Here is a 22,900-nt window from a genome sequence, read left to right as displayed (position 1 = left end):
CTAGTCTGGTTCCTTGAGCAACTGCACTGATGTGCTCACGTTAAATGTTAACCTGTCCTTCCAGCTTTTGAAGCTATTGGCCAGTATCTGATCATTTGACAGTATTAGAGATCTCATTAAGCTTTTATAACTTTTGCAAATATTAGTAACTCAGTAGCAGAGAGAGACCTGAAGTAGCAGATTGTGTCTCCAGATTAATCAGTATTATTTTGGTTTACCTGCCAGCTGACCACGTGGTGTGCTCGTAGCTCAGAAACAACTGCGTGGCTGTGTTGCTTTTGACCAATAGTCAGGGCAAATGAGGAATACAAGCTGATTTTCAGACTTGGGACCACAGGAAGGGAGCTGGGGAAAATGCAGAGAAAGGTGGGCATAGGATGCTTGGGAGGAATTAGGATTTTTTGCACAGAAAGATGTAGAGATGGGGTGTAGGAACCTATGCATTATTAATTTCACTGCTTGCAAAACAGCTTTGATGTTAGCCCTCATAAAACTTTCGTTACATGCTTGTTTCTCTTTCTTAGCATGATTTTCTCTGTCTCACCTAGCCGGTTTAAAACTGGTTCTGTGGCTTACCTTGAAACTCTGCTTCTATCCTGCACAGGGTGGCTGTTGTAATTTCAGAAAGTAGTTACTAAAATTGACTTAGCAAGGATGTGTTTCTGTAAGTTCACAAATAAGCTTGTGGCTGACTGAAGGAGAAAGTACGTAAATGCCTATGGTATTCAAAAGTGAATATGCAGGCTGTTAAAATTTTGTGAAAAGTTGCAGAGTGTTATGGAAAACAGCTGGGTGGCTGCACATGCATTTTACGGCGTTGTGCAAGGTGCGGGTGTTTTATATGTAGGAATGGTGGTAGCTGCCTCTACTACTACTTTGACCAGGTCTTAGTTTTACATCCCAATTTCTGCTTCATCTAATTTAAAGTTTTAATTTTGATCTTCTTGTGTAGGTATTTTTTTGAGTTACATTGATGTACTTCCTGAATAAGTGAAATAACGAGGAATTAATAAGGTTAAATGACTCCTAAGGCTGAATCTTAATATAGACCTCTTCCTTTCCCTGGATTTACCTTGAGCGATTAACAATTATCAAAGTTAAAAGTACTTTAAAATGAGATGTGAACATGGACTGGTTAGCATTTAATACTAGCATTTAGTATTTTTAGTATTATCAAAAGTATTTGCAAGTATTTATAGTATAGATGAAAATCACATATATTCAGTAAATAAGCACTATCATGAATAGTGTATTTCTTATTTTACAAGAAGTATTATAAGAATTTAATATTAATATGTATAAACAAATACATATTTATATATAATATAATTTTTAATATATGTATACATAATCTATATAAATGTTAAGGCATGATGTAGTCAGCCAGTTTCACTCACAGCTTTCTATTCCTACAGACAGTGGTCCCATCCTCACCTCATGTTTTTTTTCTTGCATAATATTTTGTACTTGTCTGATCCCTCATCGAGATCATTCAGTTGATGTTGTGGTTTAGCCCCAGCTGGTAACTAAGTACCATGTAGCCGCTTGCACACTCACCTTGTCCTGGTGGGATGGGGAGGTGAATCAGGGAAAAAAAATTCACAAAATCACAGAATGGTTTGGGTTGGAAGGGACCTCTGGAGATCTACTCCACCTCACCTGCTAGAGCAGGTTTATCCTGTCGTTGGGCACCACTGAAAAGAGTCTGGTCCATCCTCTTGACACCCACCCTTGAGATATTTATAAACATTGATGAGATCCCCTCTCAGCTTCTCTTCTCCAGGCTGAACAGCTCCAGCTCTCTCAGTCTCTCATCTTAAGAAAGATGCTCCAGACCCCTCATCATCTTCATAGCCCATGGCTGGACTCCCTCCAGTAATTCCTTGTCGTTCTTAAACTGGGGAGCCCAGAACTGGACCCAGTACTCCAGATGCAGCCTTACCAGGTCAGAGTAGAGGGAAAAAAAATTGGTAAAACCCATGGGTTGGGATAAAAACAGTTTAACAGGACAGCAAAGGAAGAGATAAACAACAACAATAATAACAATAATAGAATATACAAAGCAAGGGATACACAATGCAGTCGCTCACCACCCAGAAAACCAATGCTCAGCCCACTCCCTGTCCTCTTACCAGCTCCCCCGGCTTGTATACTGAGCATGATGTCGTGTGGTATGGAATGGTACGGAGTGGAGGTAGCATGGAGGGTGTTGGTCTCTTCTCCCAAGTAAGAAGTGATAGGATGAGAGGAAATGGCCTCAAGTTGCACCGGGGAGGTTCGAGTTAGATATTAGGAAACATTTCTTCATGGAAAGGGTTGTGAGGCATTGGAACAGGCTGCCCAGGGAAGTGGTGGAGACACCATCCGTGGAGGGGTTTGAAAGGCGTTCAGACGAGGTTCTTAGGGACGTGGTTTAGTGCCAGAGTTAGGTTATGGTTGGACTCGATGATCTTGAGGATCTCATCCAACCAAAATGATTCTTTGATTCTATGAATATCCCTGTGGCTTGTTTGGGTCAGCTGTCCTGGCTGTGTCCCTTCCCAGCCTCATGTGAAAATTAACTGTATCCCTGCTGAACCGGGGACAGCTCGCTAATGAGGCCGAAAAGCTCATCTGGCAGAAGGGAACTTGTGAGGCCATAGTGAGCTGGTTTGATTGAGGGAACCTCCAGTAGGGGGTCAGAGGAGACTGGAATGGTGGCGCAGGGAAGCGCCTGGGCCAGCCCTGGGCTCAGGGTGCTGAGCTGTCCTGTTCAACTGCACCTGTACATTGGGGTTTCTTTAGGATTTGCTGCTTTCTAAATACTGTGCTGTTTTTTCAAGTACATGAGACATCATGATGTTGAATTGTCTGGAGTACAAATCCGATTGTAGTTAATAAGCCTGATGAATAAACAGGACTTCCGTGGCCATCTCCTTGTGTATAAGTAAAATTATCTTTTCTTCTCAGACAATTCCTGGACCTAAATATTCAGAAATTCATTACTTTGTTGTTGCCAGAGAGAATATTTAGGTTTTTAATCAAGTCTGTTTCCATGAGCCAGAATTTGTGGTTTATATAATCTTGAATGTTTTTGAGTTTTAGTAGTTCACCTAACAGGAGCAGATCCTCCCAGATTTGCTGCCTCCACTTCTTATGTACAGCTCTAAAGGAATCCCTTGCGGCTGCCTTGGAGTTTCTATCTACATTACCTCTGATAAGCACAAGAGAAAAAAACACCCTCCAGTAGTGTTTAGGTGCTTCTTAAAGGCATTAAGACTGATGTTGTTAGCGTGCATAACGCTGTTAATGAACACGTTAGACAAAAAGCGCCCTAAAAGTATAAAGTCCATGCTCAGATACTCCTGACTGTGTGTCTGGCAGTCTAAAGAAGAGAGCAAGGTGTTGCAAAACTCTTACAAGAAGTAAGAGCATAATGTGACTGAACATTTTAAAGACAAATTTAAAGTCAGTAGAATAAATTCATGCTGTGTTTCTAGGCATCTTTATTTTCCTCAGTCTTTTTTTTCTTTATATGTACTACTAGTTCTTTTGCAAGTAGGGGAAGAGTGGCAAGACATATAAAAAATACAGTGGGTTAGAGAACCAGAATGCTTGTTCAGAAATAAACGTAAAATATATAAAAGTTTGTTTAAAGCTAACTACTTTCATAGTTTCCAGTAACGTTTTCAGTATAATAATTTTTAATATTTCACGCAAGCTATTTGTTAAGAGTTTGATAGAGACTTCCCTTTCACTAATCTTAAGTTTCCCCTTTTTTCTGTAAGGACATGTACAAATGAACCCATTAAGCATGGTCTGATGCTTTCTGTCTTTTCAGAAAGATGAAGGTAGTGATGCTAGTTTGAGTGACAGCCACATATCTCCTCCCGCCAAACGTACCTCAAAACATGCTGATCCTGTGTGCAAAGACAAATCCAAATCACGCAGTTCTGGGCAGCGAGAGGAATGGAGCATCTCAACTGGACAGTCCAGGTAAATTCACATCAAGAGAAAACTCAAGTCTTACCAATTTTTCCTGTTTCTGCGGTGAGGTGCAGCTCATGCTCAAGAGTGTGTTTTCAAAGCTTGTTATTTTCGTACCGTTTTCTTCCAGTTTAAGACTCGGGGACCATGGGTTACACCAATCTTCTCATCTTTTTTTTTTCCTTTCTGAGCAAATCTGTGCAAAAACGGAAAGTCATTTTATTTGGAATGCAGTCTGAATTCTAGATTGCCGATACATCCAAATTTAGTGATTTAACTAGGATTTTTATGTACTCAAGATCTAAGACGACATGACATTTTAATTAGGAAATCAGTATTACAATCTTTAGGGAAAGGGATAGTGGTCAGGTTTCTTTCTTTCCATTGTTGTTTTCAGCCTCTCTGTCCTGATTGGTTATGAAGATTCAAATTACTGTATTTTATTAAATAGAGCCTCAATCCTGCCACATTTTTATGTCTTGAAAGAGGAGTAATTTGTTTCATTTTATAACTGATCAATAACTTTTTACAAAGCGTTCTTGTGTTCATAAGATTCTTCACGTGATTACGATTAGGGGACAGCGTAGACAGTATGTTCCTGGGACATGAACTTTCAGTTAGTACTTGTTCTTTTCTAGATATGTATTTCATATTTATGTACAAATCAAAGTACTTCTTGCAACGCTTTGTGTTTAAGAGTGACTGTAATTCACTATGGAACTGCTGTCTGCTAGGATCAAGTGTATTTAAAAACTATGTAAATCTTAAAATAGATCTCTTTTTATTGTTTGTTTTTCTCTTTTAAAACAGAATGAATTAAATATAGCATTTTATGTGCCATGGTCACCTGGGAATGCATTGAAAGTCATGCACCTTCTGTTTCTTTTCAAGTGTGGTCTTGTGCTGTACCTGATAAAATGCTAAGAAATAAAAAAAAAGACTTGTAAGGTGGCTGGTAGAATTTAGATCACTGTGTCAAATGAAGTTTGGCCAGAATACTGAAACTCATGTTGTTACTCATATAGAACCCACTGCAACATGTCTTTGCATCTGAGGTTCTGTTGTTGTTCTCTGCCAAAGTCCAAAGCTCTGAGCCTAATAGTGATCTTGAGTTGCTAAGACTTTTCCCAAATTTTTTTTGCTAAACCTTTACTGTAATCAAATTTCACTTCTTCAGTTGTGGTTTCCAAAATACTTAAAATATCTGACCAGAAAAATGTTATTGGAAAGTTGGATGTGGACATAATTTTTGTAAACGTGGTTTTCTGTGTTGCTGCCCAAACCTTGCAAAAATTATAGAATCACAGAATGTTAGGGATTGGAAGGGACCTCAAAAGCTCATCCAGGCCAATCCCCCTGCCGGAGCAGGAACACCCAGATGAGGTTACACAGGAAGGTGTCCAGGCGGGTTTGAATGTCTGCAGAGCAGGAGACCCCACAACCTCCCTGGGCAACCTGGGCCAGTGTCTGTCACCCTCACTGAGAGGAAGTTTCTTCTCAAATTTAAGTGGAACCTTTTGTGTTCCAGTTTGAACCCATTACCCCTTGTCCTACCATTGGTTGTCACTGAGAAGAGCCTGGCTCCATCCTCCTGACACTCACCCTTTATATATCTGTAAACATTAATAAGGTCACCCCTCAGTCTCCTCTTCTGCAAGCTCAAGAGCCCCAGCTCCCTCAGCCTTTCCTCACACGGGAGATGCTCCACTCCCTTCATCATCTTTGTTGCCCTGTGCTGGACTCTCTCCAGCAGTTCCCTGTCCTTCTGGAACTGAGGGGCCCAGAACTGGACACAATATTCCAGATGTGGTCTCACCAGGGCAGAGCAGAGGGGCAGGAGAACCTCTCTGGACCTACTAACCACCCCCTTTCTAATCCACCCCAGGATGCCATTGGCCTTCCTGGCCGCAAGGGCCCAGTGCTGGACCCCCAGGTCCCTTTCCCCTACACTGCTCTCTAATAGGTCATTCCCCAATTTATACTGGAACCTGGGGTTGTTCCTGCCCAGATGCAAGACTCTACACTTGCCCTTGTTATATTTCATTAAATTTTTCCCCGCCCAACTCTCCAGCCTGTCCAGGTCTCTGGATGGCAGCACAGCCTCTGGCGTGTCAGCCACTCCTCCCAGCTTGGTGTCAGCAGCAAACTTGCTGATAGTAAACTCTAGTCTCTCATCCAAGTCATTGATCAATATATTGAATAATTCTTAGATTACCTCTGTATTGTAAGGATTTGTTATGCATTTCTTAGGAAAATAATAGCAAAGCCACATCTTCTGTGCCTCTGAGTTGAACTCTTTGTAGTCTCTTGAACTCTTGATCATGTTCAAGCTCAGATTGCATTTGGAATTTTTAAGATTTCCCTTCATTTTTCTCTTTCCCATCAAACTAATTTTAGTTTTCTAGCTTGAGAACAAGGAGTTTGTCCCTATCCAGAACTCACGTGTGCTATATAGAGTTCACTTGTCTGTAAAGTACTTTGTGTTTCTCAGGGCAGAAGAGAGATTAAAAAAGATACTCTTTTTCCTTCTGCCTGATTTATTTTGCTTTTTGACAGAGCAATGTTGGCCAATTACTTTTAACATTCCGTTAGTGGTTGTAGACTTTTGGTTTACTTGTATTCCATTCTAAGTCATCTTTTACTAAAATCATGTCTAATAAAGAATAATATTTTGAATTTTGTAAAGATAAAAAGTGAATGAAGAAACAATGGCTTACACAGTAAAATAGTAGAAAACTCTGGATTGTGTTTTTGTGTTAGACTGTGAAGTAATAGGAGTTAATTTTCCTGGAGGTTAATTTTAAAAGAAATTAAAAATACCCAATTAATAGAGAGCATGAAAATATTTTTTACTCATTTGAAGTACACCCGGCATAAATTAATCCCGTTCACTTGAGTTGGTAATTTTATTAAATTTAGTCTTTTTCTTTGAGTACAAAACAGCTTTTTGTGCTTCTACTAGTTTATCCCAAGTCTTTGAATTGTAATTGTCTTGATGAGCTATATAAAAATCCTATTCTGAAACTTAGGGGGAGAATTAATAGTAGAGGGAACATTGGGGGGATTAATAAAAGAGATGATTAGATAATTGAGGGGAATTCATATAATTGATAACTGGACAGGTTTGTCCTCATTCTGGTGTTGGGCATGAGGCAGGCTCTTCAGAGGCCTGCATGTCACCAAGGTTTTGAAGTCATAGTGTGTCGTGTAACATTCCATGTTTAAAGTTCTATTTTCGCTGTGTAGCTCCTGCTTGGCTGGGGAGTGTTAACATGATCTGTGTGTCTGATCTCATTGTTTCCTAGGTTAACTTCTCAGCCTGGTGCTACACTACCAAATGGACGTAGCTTATGTAAGTGTCTTACGGCGGACCTTGCTGTATCTACTTCTACATTTAACAATTTTTTTGTCAGTGATTTTCGGTTGCATATATTTTTAATAACTTTACTGACTACTCTGTTTTGACCAGAAAAGTTACTGTTTTGGCTCAGTTTACTTCTGTCAACATCTTGGATGCTCTCTGTGGACATGGGGAACATTCTGAGATGAAATTCAGTTCTCAATTCAGACCTTTTGACCATGACCTTGATGTTTTCCTTATTTCCCAAATTTCCTGTTATGAACTTCCAGCTGGTCTCTTTAATTTATTTACTCTGCTCATTTGAGATTTGGCCTTCTGTGGTTCTTCACATTAGTTAAATCTACTATTGCCTTCTAGAGACCTGCCTTGTATGCAGCTCCTGCTACCTTGAACACTTTTCCTATATGCTTAAACCCTTCCAACTTGCCATCTCATTGCATATCTCAGCTGAAACCACTTTTTTTATATTTCATGTCCCTTTTTCATCAGTTCTATCTTGTTCTATGCTGACCCTGTGTAAACGTTAATCCTTTAAGTGTGTTTGGCATTTTTATTATTTATTGTTGTGCCTAAGGAGCAATCGGAAGCGGGATCCCTCTTTGTTTGGCACTGTACAGAGTAGCTGATACAGATTTGCTTGTGAAATCAATGTGTTGTATCTGACTTTTTGATGCTGTATTTGAAAGAGTTAGAATTGAAACTGTGGGCCAAGTGTGCATTTTAGTATTGAAGTTAACTTAAAAATATGGAATGTATATTTGCCAAATTTTCGTCACAGAATAAGGTTTTCATGTAAAGAAACAAACTCAAGTCTGAAGAAATAGCGTGTAAAACAACTTTGATAGGAATTTAAAAAATAGATTTCTAGAGTGAATATAAGAGTGCTCATACTGTGCTCTGTAATAACTTTTGCTTTATTTTCCTTGGTAAGTGTTCTCTTACAAATTCTTGTTTGTGAAAATGTTGTTTCCTGCATTTTGAAGTAGTAATACAGATTTCTCTTAGCTCTCAAAAGCCATCCCCTTCGAGGGGAAAAAAAGGGAGATGGGGACCATGCTTGCATAAACGGAGATATAGAAGTCAGAAAAAGTTGTCGGTCCAGGAAAAACAGATTTGAAACTTTGAATCAGAGTTTATTGTTTGATCAACTAGTAAACAGGTATGTGGGGATGCCTCGGTTGTATTCACAAAGCATTTGAATGATTTTTAAAAGATTTTTCCAATGCTGTCTGTGTGTTTGTGGGACCAGCTGGGGGGTGGTGTGAGCAACAGGCTGGTCCTGGGCTGGAACTGCCTCTCTGAGCCACGCTCTAAATGCAAAGCAGCTCACCAGCCTTTCATCGAGGTGTAAGCTGCTTTGTGTTTACACCTGGGCGAAGCTGCGTCTGTTGGCCAACGTGCTGTAAATCCACACCCTAGCTTGTCTCTTAGTAACCTGTTTATGTACGATACTCTAAATGTGATGTAAATTGGGGATTAGCAACAACGCGTGGAAGCTTTCTAGATTTTGCTTGTATGATTTTGATCATAAAATATCAAAAGTTTGTAGCTTGCTTTTCTTTTTTTACCATTTGTTAGTAATTCACATAGGGTTGGTGTCACTTTTTGACATTTACTGTGCAGACAAAGTGGGTCAGAGAGGGAGGCACAGTCAGCTCAGAGCACAGGAATGGGAGCCAGAAATACTTTTAGTGAAATATTATTTCTATGTGACCCTGGATAGGGCACTTAATATGTCTTGATTTTCCTGCCTGTAAAATGGGTTTTAATAGTCACATCTGTGAGAGATTGCTTGCTCTAGTGCTTGGAAAATTATTTAAACATAAGCATTTAACTGCCAAGTATGATATTTATTGTTAAATGTATTCTGTTGAATCTTTAATTTAATTTTCTTTTTCAATTTACTCAGTAACTGCTTGGTATCAGTTTACAAATTTATACTGAGTTACATTTATTTTTCTAGTTTCAGTCGAATCTCCTTCTCCTCATCAACAATAAGAAAAAGTCTACCATGAGGATTGTAATTTGATAAGATCATGGTACTGAAGTCTGTATATGAACTTATACTGATAACAGTGTGTCCCATAATCACTGGAGGGTTTTAAGAACAGGTTAGACAAACGTCTGTCAGGAATTATTTAGGTATTGTGTAGTTTGTTCTGGCCTGGCAGAGCAGATGGACTTTTTCAAGTCCCCTCCAACCCTGTTTTATTTGACAGCAAACTCTGGAGTGATTTTTCTTGAAGGAGTCATATCACACATCACAGGTATTTTAGAATTGTTTAAAATTGAGGGGGATGCTCATAATGAAATCTCGACTCTGCTGACTTCTGTCACCAGAACTTCCATTGACTTATAGGCAGCATTTCACCCTTTAGATTTACTTCTAAACAGCTTTAAAGAAAGGAAGTGAAAATTTCTGCCTTTTTACAATTATTATACAGTTATAGTAGAATTCCAGTGGAAATCTACCATAATTGCCCTAGAGAGCAGAAACTTGGTGCTCAGGACAGGTGGCCAAATAATTGACTTGGCCTGGCAAATACTCTGTTGTTTTCTTCCTTAGCAATGAAGCAGCTCAGCCAAGGTTGATATTGTTTTGACATCTGTTTACAAATATTTCAGAGACTGAAAATGTAGACTAATGAAATAGTAGATGAGAAATGGTAGTGAGGTCAAATAATGAATGATGAAATTCTAGGTGTTACTGATGTAACACTTAAAAAAATCCTTTATGTATTAGTGTCTTTGTGAGGCCAGGCTAAGAAGCTGTAAAGCTTATGGGGTGGAGGCATTAATTGCTTTCCCAATATTATAATGATGTAGGTAAAAAAAGCTTTACTTTCTTATTTTGCAAACTTAATCTTACCTGACACCTAATCTGACATCTCAGCAGTTACAAATTCATATGCTACAATTTACACTGAACAATATTTTCTTTTAAATGTTACCGCATAATTTTAATCCCAAGTTTGAATAGCATCAACATTTCTTCTTTTGCATACTCCTTAGTTTATATTCTAGGTTCATATTTCAGTTTTCTTTGTTATGGTTGATTTTGTAGTTAATTGATAGATTCAAGTAGCTATTCTAAAAAATTCAGATTTTAATTCATTTGTATATTAGTTGACTTGTAGACCTTGGAGTAACCATAACAGACTCTACAATTAGTTACGTTAAGTCATTGGATGCTGTGTAAAAAGTTATGCATGTCTGCTATTTTAAGAGTGAATTTTTTATATGTTAACTGTTGCATGTATTTTAGCACTGCTGAAGCTGTCCTACAGGAGATGGATAATATTAACATCAGGAGAAACAGGAGGTCTGGGGAAGTAGAACGGCTACGAATGTGGACAGATACAGAATTTGTAAGTGCACAATGTCTCAGATCTTGGCTACAAGCAATATCAAGGGGGAGTGTGGCTGGTTTTGCATTCTCTGTACATTTATCTGTAACTTTGTCAAAAGGTTGCAGATCGTCGTCCATGGATAACATTAAAATCTCAAACTCAAATTCAGAACAAAATTCACAGATATATACTAAACCATGTTTTATTTATGGATGGGTTTGGACTGCCGTCCTCTTGTGATGTCCTGTTTTGGTTCTCCTTTGGTTTAAAGCATGCCCTACCAGTCTGAAAACAGGGCCTGTCTTCCGCTTTGTTCCCTAAACCAGCTTGATACTGATACTAACGATGGATTAGGTGGACTAAGTACTATCTGAGAGACTTATTTTACCATCTATTAAGTGAGACTATTTTTGTAGTCTCTGTGTTGAGGCCTCTGTTGGAAAAAGACTTGGGGGCTAAAGATTGTGTGGAAATATTACTTACTGAGCTGTGGACTAACACTGAGTGAAATGGGGCAGTACTGATGGGAGTGTATGTGAATTTTCTTCCAGGAAAATATGGATATGTATTCTCGAGTGAAAAGAAGAAGAAAAACACTGAGGAGAAATAGCTATGGGATTCAGAACCACCACGAAGTGTCCACTGAAGGGGAAGAAGAAGGTGTGTGTTGTAAAGAATTGTAAGGGTTTGTCTGAAATACTTACAAAACAAAGCTCTCCTCAACATAAGATAGCAGTATATTGTACTACAGAAAGCAATTTAATTTTGGATCTGAAGGATCACTAAAGGATGCCTCCTTTTTAGATGGAGGAGAAGTTTTACTGATCTCAACATAGTTTTCTTAAAAGCAAATTTATCTGAAAGTAGGAGAACAAAGACTGGTTTCTAAATGTCTATATACCATGTTCCCTTACTCCTGTTTTCTGTAACACTAAGTAGTTGGACCTCTCCTTATATTCCCTGTAACAATCCTCTGGTGGAAGCCAGGATGTAATATGTGTAGTCTACAACTATACATGTTCTGAGTCGCTATTTGTCATATGCTGGGTGGCAGTTACCAGAAAAAATGTGTAATAATCAGTTCTGCAACCTTCCTTACGGGGAGGTATTAATTAAAGTATCTGTTTTCTGTCTATCCACTGTATTTTAGAAGGCTTCTAGACACACAGCTGTATTTGAAATTTTACCTTCCTTTAAAAACATGGATGAAACTGGTCAGTGGGTTCAAAAAGTATCAAGAAAGAAGGAATTATGGCTAACTTGGGCATAATGAATGATATGCTTGGCTTCCTTAGGAAATCAGACACGAACCTCGGGGATCCAAACAGGATCCAGCATAGTGTATCTCAGTTTTGAACTGGAACTACTGTAGGAGGTGTGGTCTGTCCCAAATAATAAGAATGGAATCTTAGTTCTGAGAGCTGTGGATGGAAATAGTGATCCTGGTAACAGATGGACCTAGGTGGTACCTTTGTACAGTGTGTTTATTTGCTTTGTGTAAAAATTATATTGTGACTTGTAAAGTTGTATTTATTTTTGTACTGTGTCAAATATGTGATTTTTCTGAGGCTCCTATGGGAAAAGAGTGAGAAGAAAGGCAATATTCTTATTTTGAAAGATAATTATTGAAGGAAAAAGGTAGTGAGTAGAAGTGATACTTGAAGTACTTTACAACTGAAACTAGTATGACTACATTTATTTTTCTTTCTGTTACTTTTCCAGACCTTCTGTGGGAAACTAGAAGGAAGTTTGACAAAGTGCTGTAGATTTATCTTGATCTTCAAATTTCTAGTGATTTGCCAAATAATTTTAATTATTAGGAAGGGAATAATTCTCAGTGCCCACTAAACTGTTAATTTTTGGGACGAAGGTAGTTCTGGCATCAAGTAGAAGTATTCTGATAATATTTTGTGCTCCTCAACAGAGTCTCAGGAAGAAGATGGAGATATAGAAGTAGAAGAGGCCGAGGGAGAAGAAAACGATCGGCCATATAATCTCAGACAGAGAAAAACTGTGGAAAGGTACCAGGCCCCTCCAATAGGTGAGGAAGCAGTGCTCATGTAGTTCTGTTCTTCTGACCTCCAAGAATACCATGGGTTTGGGAAGAGAGAGGTTGGATGGCTGCTCCTCATCCCTGACAGGGTTCCTCTGCCTTTCCTCTTGCCTCTGGTTTTGTTCACCTTGTCAGTGTGACCACTGAGACACCATCTGTCAGTTTGTCAGTGGTGGTGGCATTGTGTCGTCTCACCTAACTTTGAAAGTACTACCACGTGCTGGGCTCTGGGGTGGAGGTGAATGGGGTTTTGGTCAAGAAATAGTTGACAGAAGTTGAATTCAGAAAGCAATCTGATCAATTAGATAACTACATAGAAAAAATAGTTACTGTTTTGCTTGCTTCCCTTCTTGAGTGATAAACCTAATTCATAGATAAACGGCATAGCAGGAGTTACCACTTTTTGACTAGATGAGAAATTTAGAGTATTTCAGTTGGAAGGGACCTGCAATGATCATCGAGTCCAACTGCCTGACCACTGCAGCGCTGACCAGAAGCTAGAGCACATTGTTAAGGGCATTGTCCAAATGCCTCTTAAACACTGACAGGTTTGAGACATCGGCCACCTCTCTAGGAGCGTGTTCCAGTGTTTGACCACCCTTTTGGTAAAGAAACGCTTCCTCATGTCCAGTCTAAACCTCCCCTGGTGCAGCTTTGAACAGTTCCCATGTGTTTTATCACTGGATCCCAGGGAGAAGAGCTCAGCACCATATTCTCCACGTCCCCTCCTCAGGAAGCTGTAGAGAGCAATGAGGTCACCCATCAGCCTCCTTTAGTCCAGATTAGACAAACCTGAAGTCCCTCAGCTGCTCCTCATAGGAAATGCCATCTGTGATCCCTAGAGGATTCATAGTAGTGTCTCTTGGTTTTGAACCTTTTAATACTTCTCTTTACAATAATGTATTCTGTGCATATCTGGTTTAGATTACAGTGGTATTTGTAGTGTGCTGTATCTTAAGGCAACTTGGAAATTAAGACTCTGATAGTCAAATACTGTGGTTTATTTGTGAAGAGGAGTTTCAAGATATCTTGTGTTAGCAGCTGCGCAGAGGTTTCTGTATGGAATTTCATGTCCTGCAAATAAACTAAAAATGCTAGTACCCTGGACAAGTTACATTCTGTGCCATTATAGCCACAGCTGTGATGATTTCAGGAGGCTGAGGGTGGAATTCCCATGACCGTATCGAGCCAACTATGGTAGTAGTGAAATGCAGAGCATAAGAGGTGTGATTTCCTTGTACCCCCCAGTTCTTTTCTTAATTTGAGCTTTTGGAGAAACCGCTGTGATAACAGTATTGATAAAACAATGATCTAGCACTTTTGCGCTGCATTTAGATTAGTTTCTTATTCTTTTGTAAATGATATGACAAACCTGTAACTTCTCTTACACAGTGCCAGCTCATCAAAAAAAGAGGGAAAATGCACTGTTTGATATTCACAGATCTCCTGCAAGAAGAAGCCACATCAGGTAAATGTCAGTTGTCTAGTACATAGTTGTTTGCCTTCAGTATGTTTTCATTAGCTTTGGATTTTTAAAACGTTCTTGAGTGAGCTGTACGCTTCATTCACACGTGTGCGTGGGTCTTGAATTGTATCTTAGGTTCAGATTCCGATCAGCATACAAAAATGAATTCGTAGCATTTTGTAACACCAGTAGAAGCTTTGTGATAAAAAGAATGGAAACAGGTGTGCTGCAAGTACTGGAAAGAGTGGGACATTGCATGCTGTAGCTTTTCCTATAAGAGTGTATATTTAGTGTTTGGATTTGTTTTTCTTCCCATTCAAATTTCATCCAAGTAATACTAACAATTTAATAAAATATTTACCAAGCGTCATTTTTGACTCTTATCTGTTGTGTCAAAGAAGTCTGGTATACAACAAAGTTGTGTTGGAAACTGTCGATAGGCTTTATTTAACAAAATAGTTGAGATCAGAGCTTACTACTTTAAAAAAAAAAAAAAGAACTTACTCAAAACTTCAAAAAGATAAATCTGGCCATGAACAGAATCCAAGTAAACGAATGCTGGTCTCAGCTGTGATTCTTTTTATTGCTCAGTGTGATGGCATAGGAAAAAATACAACAAATAGATAAAATAATAGCGGAATCTTATGGTTCTGTAAGTTTCTGTGTAATATAGGAAAAAAAAAAGTTTAATTTTGAAGAGTTTGGGGCTTTCTTGCTTTAACTACATATGACATTTTGTTGGATAATCTCAGAACTTGTACTTGCTAATAAGATACAGCCTGTGAAAGGTTTTATCCTTTCAGTTTTAGCGTGCTCATTGCTTCGTTCTCATTTTATCCCTTCTTACCAGGACACTGTCATAAAACTTCTTCCTAATTGCATGATATATACTCTCTGACATGTTTTAAAATTTATCTAACTTGTGGTCATCAAACAGTAAAATTGGTTGGCCGTGTTATCCTTTGGCAAAACCAGCTAGTTTGGTACATTAATTTTTACTAGTAGCAAACTTCTATCAAGCTGAACACCTTTTGGTACAGAAGATGTAATGTACATTCTGTATTATTTCGGAAATACTCTTTTCTGAAATACTGTCAGGCTAAAATAAGAAACAGTTCATGCAGTCTTTAAATAGTAGCTTTACTTATATTCAGATCAGAATGACAGTACAGGTGTTTTATGAAACTGTTCAGCTGTTCAGAATGAATGACCTAATAAAAAGAGACCATATCTTTTAGGAAATATGGAGGTTTTTTTTCAAAGAATATTCAAAGGGAAGCATCAAACTGAGTAAGAAGATCTTGATATTAATATTTCTGTTATCTTGGAGGGGGCTAAAGTGGTTGCAAGTTTTCCGAAGTGCAGGTGCTGTCAGATGAACTTGAACAGTGTATTGATTGAATACTCAGTCACACTTGCTGAGGTAACGTGGACCACACCACATATCTTACAGGGATCTACTGTTCTAGTAATGTTCATGTTGAGATCACATATCTCTGTGACAGTAAAAGGTGCTGTTGTCCTCCCAGATTATTTTGATACTTAATAAGACTAAAATTCGCATGCATCTTTAACCTGAACAGTACTGTACTTGCTGTTTCAGTTTTGTTTTTATAGAAGAATCAAAATGTGCTGTCCTACTGAAAAAAGGACTGAGTTTTATGTTTGTTTTGCCACTTCAACAGGAGAAAGAAGCATGCCATTCACAGCAGTGATACAACCTCTTCAGATGAAGAACGCTTTGAAAGAAGAAAATCTAAAAGCATGGCCAGAGCAAGAAACAGGTATCAAAACATTCTGTAATGTTCTATCAGTTCTGCAGACTACTTTGATTCTGCCTGTGATTACCTGCAGATACAGTATAGGAGGATTGCTGGTTATATATTAACATAGATGTTGAGGTCTTATGAGTAGATAGTTAACATTAGCGATAAAAAGTTGGAATATCTGTTTGGTTCAGTTGGGCTATAAGATAAACAATTTCATTTAAAATGGATTTTTATTCTTGGAGTTACTTGGTCCCAGTTAGTTCAGTTGTGCTCCCAGTGCCAGCTCTTATTCTTCTTTCTTCCTGTGGTGTAATATGTATCTTCTATACATCCACCACATATTTTTGACCTTACTTTTATTCACCAGTTGTCTGCAAGTGGAAGATCTGTAAGGTATATCAGTATATTTACTGTCAAAGATACTTAGTTGGAGAAATGAACAGAAAAACCCAGAACATTTCCTCATTTTTCTTTTCCTGTCTATCACACCGTTGCTTCTTCCACCTGAGGAATTCCAGTGACATAATTCCAGCTACCAAAAGTGTAGTTGCAAACATAATCTGTGTCTTACTGGTACCTACCTCCCTTGATCTCTGTATTTCACCTGACGTAATATCTGTGTAGGGGCTTAAAGCTGCTTTGTATATGCTAAGAAACCAAAACAGGTGGATGTGAGTCATAGCTGACCTGCAGGAAATATTTTTATTTCCTTTCTTTGGAGCTATATTTTTAAAAATTTTATTTTCTTTGTACTGTTAGTACTTTTCTTCTCACACTGAAATTATCCAGTTTATCACTACCGGTTGACAGTGTCCTGTTCTTTTGGTCAACGTTGTATCTTTTGTGTTTAATTAAAATAGTCTGTTCACAATAGTTCTCCAGATTGAAATATCTGTATGGATGCATAAAACTATAGTTAAGGAACTTCCAGATACACAAGAATAATGACCACAATAAAAAGGGTGGTTTGATTACCTTATCAATCCAGGATAATTGTCTCTTTAGCTACTACAAGACATTTAATCTCTTGTTTTGTCCATTCCAGCAAAACGATCGAAACAGAACAATATTTATTTGGTGTGGGTTTTTTTGTTGTTTAACAGGTGCCTACCTTTAAACTTCAGAGCAGAAGACTTAGCCAGTGGAATTCTGCGAGAACGTGTGAAAGTTGGGGCGAGTTTGGCTGACGTTGACCCTATGATTGTTGATAAATCGGTAGGTTTTGAGAAAACTTTGTTTTCCTTCCCTCAATTATACAGAAGCAGAATTCACCACAGCCTCTTCTGAGAGTTGAAGTAATTTCATATTAAGCTCACTGATCTTTTTTATTTTTCTTTTTTTCCAAAGCTGTTGTCTGTTTATTCCTTTGGACTACAGAGCATTTGCTTTTGGCCTGTGAATAATCAACAGGCTGCGTACATCTTAGCAGTGTAGGGGAAAGGCACCTGGGGGTCCTGGTGGACAGCAGGATGACCATGAGCCAGCACTGGGCCCTTGTGGCCAGGAAGGCCAATGGCATCATGAGGTGTATTAGAAAGGGGGTGGTCAGTAGGTCAGAGAGGTTCTCCTGCCCCTATGCTCTGCCCTGGTGAGACCACACCTGGAATACTGTGTCCAGTTCTGGGCCCCTCAGTTCCAGAAGGACAGGGAACTGCTGGAGAGAGTCCAGTGCAGGGCAACAAAGATGATGAAAGAGAGTGGAGCATTTCCCTTGTGAGGAAAGGCTGAGGGAGCTGGGTCTCTTGAGCTTACGGAAAAGGAGACTGAGGGATGACCTCATTAATGTTTACAGATATCTAAAGGGTGAGTGTCATGAGGATGGAGCCAGGCTCTTCTTGGTGACAACCAATGATAGGACAAGGGTAATGAGTACAAACGGGAACACAAAAGGTTCCACTTAAATTTGAGAAGAAACTTCTTCTCAGTGAGGGTGACAGACACTGGCCCAGGCTGCCCAGTGGGGTTGTGGAGTCTCCTACTCTGCAGACATTCAAACCCGCCTGGACACCTTCCTGTGGAACCTCATCTGGGTGTTCCTGCTCCGGCAGGGGGATTGGACTGGATGAGCTTTTGAGGTCCCTTCCAATCCCTAACATTCTGTGATTCTGCAGTCTTGTAAATAAGCCAAAATATCAGTTGCCTAACCACATTTCTTGGTGTAGATTCAGTTTGTGATTACTTGTAATAGTAGAAGCTGGGATATGCTGGGCAGTGCAGAAAACTGAAGTACTGACCAGCTGAGTTGGTCATCTCAGAGCTGACTCTCTGGGTCCTGTGCCTATGCAGAAACAATTATTTATAGCTTAGGAAACGTTAGCTTATGCTGTGTTTTGTGCAGAAGCTGCTGAATTATTACTAGGTTTGAACTCTTGTCTAGAAGTACTTGGACTATATAGACGTTATGTTGTGCCTGAGCTTAAGAACGTTTTCTGACTAAGGCTGGGTCTCTGTAGATGTTCATGCATCCCTGGTGCAGTTAACTTGCAAAACAGAGAAATCTCCCTTTCAAATTTCAGGGAACTCCTCTTGATCAATGCCGTGATGTTTGTAATTTGTTTTCAAATATGTTGTGCTACAAGTAAAGGTACTTCTGTGGAAAGCTTTTACAATACATGCTTTTTTTTTTTCCTAAGGTGCGTTTTGATAGTATAGGGGGGTTGAGCCATCATATCCTTGCACTTAAGGAAATGGTAGTGTTTCCTCTTCTCTATCCAGAAGTGTTTGAAAAATTCAAAATTCAGCCACCAAGGTAAGCGTGTTTACTCTCATTGTTGTATTTTCATTTTATTAAGCTCTAAAGAATGCTTCACTTAAATATATAGGAGATTTATCCTTTCCCTGAAGTATTTACAGTTCGAATAGACTTAGATGTTTGCTACCCTGCTTGTCTATCAGAATGTAATAAGCGTGATGAAGAGTTACAAAACTCTAGATTGTTTTTCATGTGGTAGGAAGGTGAACTTTGTGATTTGGTCAAAGAAAGAATTCTCGAGTGTTGTATTAAGTAGTACCTTGCCTTTTTTCCATTATGTTATCAAATATTTTACTAAGTCAAGCTAAATGCTGATGTTTCTTTGATAATGTTGTATTATGGTTTTAATATTAATCAGGCATCTTGATGTGTGATGTAAATGGGTGCACATTAAGTAAATTGAAACTGATTTAGGTATTATCTAAGATTTTGTATTTGAGGAGGTATTTAACAATCCTTTGGGAGCTTGATATACCTTTGATTAATGTTCTCTACAAAGCAAAGATTTACTTATTTGAAAGCATAAACCATTAGATTTTATGAAATCATGTTGAATACACTAAATAATAATACTAGGACTTAAATCTTCTCCAGGCTCCCTGTCTTCATTATAAAATTTGACTTGGAGTTTTTCAGGAGACATAAAATAAGTTTGTGACTGTGTTGATCCATTTATCTTCAGGGGCTGTTTATTCTATGGTCCTCCTGGAACAGGTAAAACCTTGGTAGCTAGAGCTCTAGCTAATGAATGCAGTCAAGGAGACAAAAAGGTGGCTTTCTTTATGAGGAAAGGAGCAGACTGTCTCAGTAAGTGGGTTGGCGAATCTGAACGGCAGCTTCGACTCCTTTTTGATCAGGTTAGGAGAAAATATGTATTTTTTTCATATAATTTCTCTGTATGTTGTTTTCTTGGGTGTTTTAGACCTCCAAAATTATTTGCAATTGAGATTAAATACCTGTAAGTTTTCATAGATTAGGCAGAATTTGTCAATATTATATGTTTAGACGAATAAGTAGAAGAACGCTGAGGACAGTTTTCCTTGCTCTGAAAACTGAGAGGTCTCTTGACTTGTCCATTAATGTGGCGAAGTCATTTGAGTACAAATTGATAAAAATATTTAAATCAGCAAATTTGAATTTGACTGGCACGTTCAAAATAAATGCTACGTAGAGGAGGATGCATCTGCTGGGTGTATATTTTAGTATTCTTATTTGACTTGGAAAATGATGGACAGACGGGAGCGTCACATAAAGCAGCGAAATGTAATTGCTCAAAAAAACCTATTTTCAGACATAGTTGTCTAAACAAATGGGTTGTGAGCAGCTAAGATTCTGTTTTCTGTAGCTGAGTAGGAGGTGTCTCAGCTTTTGAATCTCTCCAACACACAGTAAAATTGGTACGCTGGTGCCATCTTGCTTATTCAAAGGAGAATGCAGTCTTTTGCTTTGTCTGTAACAGTACTGTAGTTGAAAATTCAGTTTTATTTTCAGACTGCACGCTTTTTAATAAAGCTGTCTCAGTATATGTATTATTTCAGCATGTTAATGCTTTGTAATAAAAACTGTTTCCAATGTTGATAGATAAATTGTGAATTAACAGTGAATTTTTTTCTTTTACGTACTAGGCATACTTGATGAGACCCTCTATAATCTTTTTTGATGAAATAGATGGCTTGGCTCCAGTCCGTTCTAGTAGACAAGATCAGATTCACAGGTAATATTTCTCATACACTACCATTATCTTGGAATATGCTCCATTATCTTGGTCAACTCTTCAGTGTAATTTTACTCAGTTCCCAATAAAGTTTTTTACTTTTGCTTAAGCACACTTACACCAGAAGGGACAGGTTGAGATGTTTTGATGTCGAAAGTCATCTTCTCGGTGCTTCAGACAAACTGTAGTTTGCTGGGAATTGACTTGTAGTGGTGATCACCCTTCAGCCACATTATTGACTTCTAGATTTCCACAGCCTGACCTTTGCTTGCTGCTTTTGTATGAACAGAGTTCTCTTTACTGGTCTAATAAAGTAACCAGCTGAAAAAAAATACATTCTAAAATGATGAATTGTAGTGTTCCATGACCAAACTGGACACCATTATAATTTTTATTCTGCATGATGTGGTGTACAAACTTATATTGTTCATATTGGACTGCGAATTGGCTGAAGGGAAGAAGCCAGAGAGTGGTGGTCAATGGGGCGGAGTCCAGTTGGAGGCCTGTACCTAGTGCAGTGCCTCAAGGGTCAGTACTGGGGTAGATATTATTCAATATATTCATCAATTATTTGGATGAGGGAATAGAGTGTACTATCAACAAGATGGCTGCTGACACCAAGCTGGGAGGAGTGGCTGACACGTCAGAGGCTGTGCTGCCATCCAGAGACCTGGACAGGCTGGAGAGTTGGGCAGGGAAAAATTTAATGAAATGTAACAAAGGCAAGTGTAGGGTCTTGCATCTGGGCAGGAACAACCCCAGGTTCCAGTATAAGTTGGGGAATGACCTATTAGAGAGCAGCATAGGGGAAAGGGACCTGGGGGTCCTGGTGGACAGCAGGATGACCATGAGCCAGCACTGTGCCCTTGTGGCCAGGAAGGCCAATGGTACCTGGGGTGTATTAGAAGGGGGATGATTAGTAGATCAGAGAGGTTCTCCTTCCCGTCTACTCTGCCCTGGTGAGACCACATCTGGAATATTGTGTCCAGTTCTGGGCCCCTCAGTTCCAGAAGGACAGGGAACTGCTGGAGAGAGTCCAGCGCAGGGCAACAAAGATGATGAAGGGAGTGGAGCATCTCCAGTGTGAGGAAAAGCTGAGGGAGCTGGGGCTCTTCAGCCTGGAGGAGACTGAGGGGTGACCTCATTAGTGTTTACAGATGTATAAAGGGTGAGTGTCAGGAGGATGGAGCCAGGCTCTTCTCAGTGACAACCAATGGGGCAATGGGTTCAAACTGGAACACAGGAGGTTCCACTTAAATTTGAGAAGAAACTTCTTCTCAGTGAGGGTGACAGACACTGGCCCAGGCTGCCCAGGGGGGTTGTGGAGTCTCCTTCTCTGCAGACATTCAAACCCGCCTGGACACCTTCCTGTGTAACCTCATCTGGGTGTTCCTGCTCCGGCAGGGGGATTGGACTGGATGAGCTTTCGAGGTCCCTTCCAACCCCTGACATTCTGTGATCCTGTGGTTCTGTGATATTGAGTTGCTGTTGTGTCATTTTTTTTAAAAATATTTTTTTGCAGCAGTTTACTGCTGGCTGAAATTTCTCCTGGCTGCTTTCAGTCTCAGTTTGGCTGTGCTTTCTACGGCACTGCACTTGTCTTTCATTCTATAGGTGGTGGCATTTGTGTGTCCATCTCCTTCCGTTCAAACACTGAGGGGACAGGAGGGAAATTTCGGGGTCAGGGGACGAGGGGGTTGTTAAAACATGCAGCTTTGTCTTGATGCACCTTTCTTGTACCTGGTGCTACGATGCTGACACTGTTAGTGGAAGAGAACAATTCAGAGCTGCAATAAATGAGTTCCTGAGCTCACGTACCCCAAAAATTTTAAAGGAGAAAGTTGGAATTTGATGTAATCTTTACTGGAGTCATGATACTAAGTATAATATAGATTATGTAAAAAGATTCCTTCTTGCTTTGAGACTTTAAACAGTTACACAGCTGTTTGTTTTGTTGTGTATTATTTTTAACTTAGCTTTTTTTCTTTGGAATTATGAATGTCACAGTTGAAAAAGTGAAGATTCCTGCCATGTTCCCTATACTTTTTTGTTTTTTAAACTGTTTTTAGCTCTATAGTGTCTACTCTTCTTGCCCTCATGGATGGATTGGATAACAGAGGTGAAATAGTTGTAATTGGTGCTACAAACAGATTGGATTCTATAGATCCTGCACTCAGGAGACCTGGTCGCTTTGACAGGGAATTTCTTTTCAACTTGCCTGATCAAAAGGTAACACTTGCAAAGGAGATTATTAAGAAACATTTCTAGTATCTTCAACATTTGAATGCCTGATAACCAAGCTTATGAAATAAAAATATGCATTCTTACTTGTAAGAGTGTTTAGTCTTAGAAAGATACTTTTAGTGAAAACACGTTGTGTACATAAGTTGAATGCAACTTCGAGTCTTCAGAATATGGTTAAAACTAAACAGAGGTAAATTGTTTATGTTAAATTGAATTGCTTGTCTAA

General features: G+C 39.1%; 1 protein-coding gene across 2 annotated transcripts in view; it reads left to right on the top strand.

Annotated features, from left to right (window-relative positions):
• The window catches only part of ATAD2B (ATPase family AAA domain containing 2B), an 88,445-nt gene that overhangs the window by 15,040 nt on the left and 50,505 nt on the right, over positions 1-22,900 (top strand). For both annotated transcript variants that reach the window (XM_065834729.2, XM_065834727.2), the window contains exons 2-14: positions 3,821-3,975; positions 7,272-7,318; positions 8,333-8,486; positions 10,593-10,695; positions 11,229-11,337; positions 12,602-12,718; positions 14,123-14,198; positions 15,881-15,979; positions 17,068-17,179; positions 18,598-18,713; positions 19,399-19,573; positions 20,342-20,430; positions 22,500-22,659. In XM_065834729.2, the coding sequence (XP_065690801.2) occupies positions 3,821-3,975; positions 7,272-7,318; positions 8,333-8,486; positions 10,593-10,695; positions 11,229-11,337; positions 12,602-12,718; positions 14,123-14,198; positions 15,881-15,979; positions 17,068-17,179; positions 18,598-18,713; positions 19,399-19,573; positions 20,342-20,430; positions 22,500-22,659 (1,512 nt within the window). The remainder of the gene's footprint in view (positions 1-3,820; positions 3,976-7,271; positions 7,319-8,332; positions 8,487-10,592; positions 10,696-11,228; positions 11,338-12,601; positions 12,719-14,122; positions 14,199-15,880; positions 15,980-17,067; positions 17,180-18,597; positions 18,714-19,398; positions 19,574-20,341; positions 20,431-22,499; positions 22,660-22,900) is intronic.

Source organism: Patagioenas fasciata, chromosome 3 (genome assembly GCF_037038585.1).
Source record: "Patagioenas fasciata isolate bPatFas1 chromosome 3, bPatFas1.hap1, whole genome shotgun sequence".
Taxonomy (NCBI): domain Eukaryota; kingdom Metazoa; phylum Chordata; class Aves; order Columbiformes; family Columbidae; genus Patagioenas; species Patagioenas fasciata.
The sequence above is the reverse complement of the archived record's forward strand: the minus strand, read 5'-3'. Positions and strand labels throughout refer to the sequence as shown.